We start from the raw sequence: 7,223 nt of genomic DNA on the forward strand, positions 1-7,223 counted from the left end.
ATTTTAAAATAAATCAATTTAAAAAAAATTCTGCCAAACTAAATAAAATAACCAAATCAAAAGTAATAATGACTTATTCAATTTAGCATTTATAACAATAAATGAGATCACCATTATATAAGTCATTTAATTTGAAATAGCATAATTTGTGATTATGATTAATATATGTATTGTCCACAAATAAGTTAGGAAATCAAATAATTTCCTAACAGATATAACTTTGTATAACTTCAATATCAAAAAATTTTGTATTATAAAATATTTTAAATAAAAAATCACATCAAATTTAATATTAGTTTAATTTGTATGTATTTTAAATAATATAATACTTATTAAAACATACTATATACTACGGTTAATTTATCACCCCATGTATGGTTTGGTCTCACTCAGTTAAGAACGAAATGTGGTCGCCAATGAGTAATAGCTCAAATGGCATAATTTTTCCATACTCAATTAAGAGAGGTTGCGGGTTCGAGTCTCATATCTTTGGTAAAAAAAAAAGAACGAAATGTGGTCCCCAAGCAGCTCAAGTTGACAAGATCTTAACCTCGGTGTACGTCCAGAGAGTAGAGAAGCTATGTAAGTTTCCCTATTACAATTTTTCTTTTTTCTTTTTTCAAGATACATTTAAATGACGTTTTAATGCTCCAAATATTTAGTTTGGCTTAGTAAGTTAGTATAGATATATTAGTAAATAAATAAGAAGGAATATTTGTACATGAGCGAAGAGAATTTTGGTGTACAAGGTAGTTATTATGAGACTATAGAATTAAGAAGTGTTAATATGACTTTAAATAATGCTTTTCGAAATGAAAAAAAAAAATTGTTTTGTAAAACTGAGGACATCCAACTAAGCTGGGAGAAATGTTGAGGCTCCTTCAGTTGTTGAACTCTTTGGGTCTTTTAGTTGGGTCAACGGTTCAGGAGTCTAATCTGATAGCCAAAAGAAATTTTTTTGCCTTAAAAAATAATGTAATCAAACAATTTGATTAATTTAAACTAAATTTGTTTTGAAACCATAGCGTTACCGTTAAAGGAATCTACACACACAATATTTTTCCTTTCTATATAATTAGAACATTAAGGGATGTCATAGTTATATGCTTAAAACTTTCAGTCATGCATTGTTTTGTGATTCACTAAAAGTTACAACCTTCAATCTTGCATTTATATGCTGATAAAATTCAATCATATGACATGTACTTGATATTGCATCAGTTGGTAGATTGAGACATCATAAAAAGACAAATTCGTGGAAGCCTTGGAAGCTGAAAGCTCATTAGCCACATCCTGCATTGATGGTCTGGATTTTGGGTCAGAGGAGAGGCATGCTAATGCTAGCTTTACAACATGCACAACATCTTGCATATCTTTCCGAGATTTCGGAAGTGGAATCCGCGGATCCAACACATCTTTCACCAATAATTGTTGAGTAGATGGCTTTGACATAGTGGACATGAATTCTCCTGGGTGATGACCCATCATTGTTTCTAATGCCACCACTCCGAAACTATAAACATCACATTTTGTAGTCACACTCATGGTGTATGCCAATTCTACATCAAAAACAACCATAGAGAGTTACATAAATGATGATGAGGACAGTGATTTATTCGGATAATTAGAATTAGAAATTACCTGGAGCAATATATCCATAAGTGCCAACTAAAAGAGTTTGGTTAGATGAATCAGGATCAAGAAGTCTCGCTGTGCCGAAATCTGAGACACAAGCTTCTAACTCTGAATTCAGCAGAACATTGTTGCTGCTGACATCTCGATGAACAATAGGAGAAGGGCAGTGATGATGCATGTGAGCAAGAGCATAAGCTGTCCCTTTGATGATATTCACCCTCTTGCTCCAATTCAACTCTTGTGCTTCGATCTCGTTGGCCAAGTTACAGAACAAGCTTCCTCTTTCCAAGTATTCATACACCAAAAACATGCATCGGTTATGCAAACAATAGCCATAAAGCTTAATGATGTTGCAGTGGCGAATCTCTGTCAAGACCTCAACTTCATTGCAGAAGCTCTTGTAATAGGATGGATTTTCTGATTCTGTTTTGTGAAGCTTCTTCAATGCAACAGTTTTGCCACTTGGAAGTCGCGCTTCGTAGACGCTACCATAAGCACCGGTTCCAATGCAATATCTGATATCAAAGTCCTCTGTGGCTTGAATGATGTCCTCAAATGCAATTTTGCCATCATAGTTCCAAATTGAGAACAAGTCTCCATTTTTTGTGGCCTTATTTTCAAGCTTGCCATGATGCCTGGCACGGAAAATGCATATTCCAATCCCAACAGAACCCAATGAAATGGTAACGCAGACCACGATTATGACCAAAACCAGTGATCGGCCAAAATGCTTATTATGATGGTCGTTTAAATGATCATCGCAGTCATAATATTCGTTGTCAAGAAAGGGATTGTAATCCAGATAACAGTGGAATAACAGACTCAAGTTCCTGTCTATTTTTGATACAAAGATGATTGTAACGAAGGTCTAAATATGAAAGGTTTCCAATTTGAGAAGGGATGCTTCCACTTAAACTGTTATGGCTGAGATCCACATAACTAGAGAGAATAAAGATAGAAGATGGGATAACACCAGAAATAGCATTATAAGAAAGATTTAAAACTTCTAGATGCAACAAATGCTCTATTTCTTTGGGGATACAACCATCTATCCTGTTGGATCCGATGCTGAGCACTTCCAAACGGGTCAAGTACCCTATTTGCTCAGGAATTGGACCAGACAAGAAATTTGAACTCAGGTCTAAGGTTAATAAATTTGTTAATTTCCCTATTTCATGAGGAATGAAACCACTAAGCAAATTTGAATGAAGGTGGAGACTTGTCAAACGGTTCAAGTACCCAATTTGCTCAGGAATTGGACCAGACAGGGAATTTGAACTGAGGTCTAAGGTTAATAAATTTGTCAATTTCCCTATTTCATGAGGAATGAAGCCACTAAGTTCGTTTTGGGAAAGGTCCAACACAAGAAGTTGAGTTAGATTTGGCAATGTGAAAGGAACCTCACCAAATAGTAGATTGTTGGAAAGGTTCATGTGTGTGAGACTGCTCATTTGACCAAAAATCAATGGAATGCTTCCACGGAAGCTGTTGGCACTCAAGTCCAACACAAGAAGTTGAGTTAGATTTTCCAATAATGTAAAAGGAACCTCACCTCCTAAATAGTTGTATGATAGGTTGAGATGTTGTAGCTTCTTGAGACCCCTTAGTTTGGGGAACTCACATAACCCCATTTCACTGAGATCTAGATGGACTAGATTTTGAAACACTGAAAAGTTTAGTTTCAAAGAGCAGAGTTGTGTCCTGAACTCGTCGGTGAAATTACTTGGAGTTGGAGGTGAAAGCAATGTTATACTTCCAGCTTTGTTGCAGTTGACTCCGGGCCAGTTGCAACGGTTTGAGACATTATTATGTTGGTTACTCCACAACTCTTTACTAATTGAAAGCATAGCATTGGCTTCTTGATCCAAGGGTGACAATTTGTGAGTTCCAGCATTGGTGGTGATGCCAACAAAGAGAAGTGGCACTAACATCAAAATAATAATGCAAGTGCATGATATAACCATTGGAGTTACAAGTGTTTGATGAATTAATGATCAAGGTATGTATTCTTCAATTATTATTCCACAACTTAAAGCCTCAGGGAAAGTGGAACAAGGCTACTAATTAGTGTCATTTTCTACAACTTGAAAGCCACGACAATCAAAGTGGAACATAGAACTTTGGTCTTTCCACAATGGAATTCTCAAGTCGTTGGTGGAACATAGAATGAACGTGTAAGTCGGGCAAATCAAGTTCTGCCAAATATATAGTCATACTAAAATAGAGTTCAAGAGGATGGAATGTATACATATATAAATGTCCGTTGATTCTTCCATCGTTTTCTTGATGAGTGTTCTTGGTCACCTAATGAGCCTTATAAATCAATTTTGGAAAATATTATTGAAAACTACGACGACCCATTAAGCACGAAATGAGGGTCTTGCAAGTTGCAAGCATATCAAGATCTTAATGCTTCCAAATATTTAGTTTGGCTTAGTATTGATGTATTAGTAAGTAAATAACAAGCAATATTTGTATATAAGCTTAGGCAATTTTAGTTTACGAATATACAATTAGAGGTAGTTATTATATGAGACTCTAAAATTATAAGTGCTAATAAATAAAAATCCAGATAGGCAGATAGACTACCGTAAGGTGTATACCTCCAAATGGTTAAGAAAAGAACAGAAAGAAAAATCTAAATTATATATGTTAAGGATCCTGCTAGGGAGACAATGGACTATTTGTACAATGTGTACAATGGGACACAATGGGCTATTGAGTTACAAAATGAACATCTCCCATACTATCTATAATAACCATCTGGTTTGAACTCTTGACCTTTCAAATCTAGCGCTCTAATACCATGCATGATACCACTCATCCCAAAAGCTTCAGCTGATGGAAAAAGATAACACTAATGATTATATCTCTAATACTCTCTAAACTTCCATGGTACACATTGTATAAATATTCCATTGGCTCCTCATACTTTCTCATATGTTAATCAAACAATTTGACCAATTTAAACTAAATTTGTGTTGAAACCATACCGATAAAGGGTGTTATCCTTAATTTATTGCCACAATATTTTTCATTTCTATATAATAAGAACATTGAGGAATGTTACCCTTAATTTTAGTCTTAAAATTTTCAATCTTGTATTATTTTGTGACCGGCTAAAACTTAAGTTTAAAATAATAGAACTAAGATGGAAATGCATTTGTAAAATGCATGTTATAGTATTGGATTTATTAATTGTAGAAAAATACATTCATATATACAAATATATTAGCTTCAATATCCCCATTGCCGAGGAAACATTGAGGATCCTTGGTCAAGTGAGTAGCTGAAGCAAAGGAAGAAGAGCTTCAGTTACTCTTTCATCTCCAAAGAAGTTGGTTTCAACACATTCCTCAGCTAGCTCATAATTTTGCTAACTATGATTTTCCAATTCACCCCTCTTCTACACCAACAAATTAATTAAGGTTATGATGCCATTTATTTAGTGATAATGTAAGATTAATTTTCTTAAAAGTTTAATATAATTTCCATGTACTCAAAAAAATAAGTCACTAAATTATTATTTTGATAGTAAATTCATGCAATCATTATAAAAAATAGTTATTTTTATTAATACAATGTTATATTATTAAATACACTTGCAAAATTATTTTATGTTTTTTTTTTCACCAAAGATAGAAGACTCGAACCTGCAACCTCTTAATTGAGTATGAGAAGACTATGCCATTTGAGTTATAACTTATTGGCAAAATTATTTTATGTTATCAGTGTATTAAAATTGAATTTATATTTTTATATATTTTTTATATAAATAATTAATTAGTTGCATGCTAATTTTTTGTATTCATATAATATAATTGGATAATTTTATACTATTAGACAGTTTAATCAATTATTGATTTATTTCTAATGAGAATGAGGAAACTTACCCTTCTAACTGGTTTTAAGGACGTTCTCTCCATTTACTATTCCCCGGAATACTTGTATTATTCGGCTCATTTTTTTGCAAATGAAAAAAAGTACGGTAACACTATAAAATGGGGGCTTGGCAAAAATATTTACTGCTATGGTGTTAGATGAAATTGTAATTTGCGTTTTGAATTTTTAAATTTTTTTTTATTTTTGAAATTCACTAAACGCAAGCAATGTTCAACATGTTTTAAAATCTGAAATATTTTTATTTTTTCATTTTAGCCCAAAATGCAAATTGCTTTTGAAAATGAGCATTTTTTATTTTTTTTCGTAGCCCAAAATACAGGCTGCGTTTAGGAATGGGTTTTTGTTTTTTTTTTAAAACCCCAAAACGCAGGTTGTGTTTTTCGTGGTTCAGAAAAATTTTGGAAGCGGCAAAATGCAGCCTGTGATTTGAATAAAAAAAATATTTTAAACAAGAGTCTTGCCTATAAATACGAAACGAGACTCATGCTATTGTCCTCACTTCACTTCTATTCCTATTATTCTTTTTTTTTTTATATTTGAATGATACGTAATGAGGTTTTTTGGCATTTAATAGTGTCAAAAAAGTTAGATTAAGTGAGGTTGTAGTTATAGAAGGTATTGCAAATATGTGAGTGTATTTAAACGGTGAGATTATACCAAACACATACGAAGGAGTGATTTTTGTATGTAAATGTCCATTTTCATTTGCTATTTTATGTACCATGAATTTTGTAGAGTTGCAAAATGGTTTTTGTGAGAACATACAAAGTCACATTTCAAAAAGGGTGAGTAATATTTTGTATAGAAATCCTATATAAGTATTTGGTGGAATGATACAGTTTCAACTAATGTCCATCACTGACGACACATGCATGCAGCGAATGTTCTATATTTATCAACAAACCTGATTTCACGTGCCAATGATAGAGCTGTACGTTGAGTTTGAACAGCATACGGGGATGGATGCGGTTGGCTACGATGTCAACGTTGATGAATTCGGGGATATAGATTGGGAAGAAGATAACAACGACAGTAAAGAGGAGTTTGAAGCCAACTATGAGGTCGATGACGAAAACGGTGACGGAGACTTGGCAGACAATCCGGCGGTATAGAATGAGGCGGATGCGATTGTAAGCCGGCACCTCTTTAGCGTTCCGTCTTTTATGCGGACTCTGGATCTCGAAGCTATGCATGCCCCGAAATTTCCTGAGTATGCAGATATCGGTATGTTATCTTATGGTTATTAATTAAAGTTACCACTACCATTAATTTTATTTACCTTATACTAACCGTGGTTCCTTCGTCGTAGGTGGAGGCAATGTTGCGGCGAAAGATGGCGAGTTTAGGGTCGTAATGAAATTTGGTTCCAGGAAGTCCGTGATATCTGCAATCAAAAGTTACACTATTTCTAGAAAAGTTGATTACACTGTGTATGAGTCTGAGCTGCAGATATTTTATGTGAAATACAACGGTTATGATGCGGGGTACGATTGGCTTATCCGAGCTATAGTAAAATCATGATAACAATTATTTTTTTCTGGAGACTAAAGCATAATAATAATAACAATAACAATAATATCCTAATAATAATAATAATAATAATAATAATAAAAATTGGCTAAAACATAAATAAATAAAATCCAAATAAATATATTTATTTATTATAAAATTTTTTTAAAAAATTA

At 33.3% G+C, this 7,223-nt stretch overlaps 1 protein-coding gene across 1 annotated transcript; it reads right to left on the minus strand.

Annotated features, from left to right (window-relative positions):
- Nucleotides 1,141–3,566, minus strand: LOC107627813 (probable leucine-rich repeat receptor-like protein kinase At1g35710). Its single transcript, XM_016330635.2, has 3 exons — nt 2,640–3,566; nt 1,642–2,503; nt 1,141–1,559 (listed from the first exon to the last, which is right to left on the minus strand). Exons 1-3 carry the CDS (start codon nt 3,564–3,566, stop codon nt 1,192–1,194), a joined length of 2,157 nt encoding a protein of 718 aa, XP_016186121.2. The 3' UTR covers nt 1,141–1,191.

This window comes from Arachis ipaensis, chromosome B02, assembly GCF_000816755.2.
Source record: "Arachis ipaensis cultivar K30076 chromosome B02, Araip1.1, whole genome shotgun sequence".
NCBI lineage: Eukaryota > Viridiplantae > Streptophyta > Magnoliopsida > Fabales > Fabaceae > Arachis > Arachis ipaensis.

Bases quoted from the DNA above. Each gene is read 5' to 3' on its own strand.
- LOC107627813 (XM_016330635.2), bottom strand. From the start codon at position 3,566: ATGTTAGTGCCACTTCTCTTTGTTGGCATCACCACCAATGCTGGAACT. The intron at 2,504-2,639 runs GTTTTAAATCTT...TTTCATATTTAG, and splicing joins AGCATTTGTTGCATCTAGAA to ACCTTCGTTACAATCATCTT. The intron at 1,560-1,641 runs GTAATTTCTAAT...TTTTTGATGTAG, and splicing joins TTATGGATATATTGCTCCAG to AATTGGCATACACCATGAGT.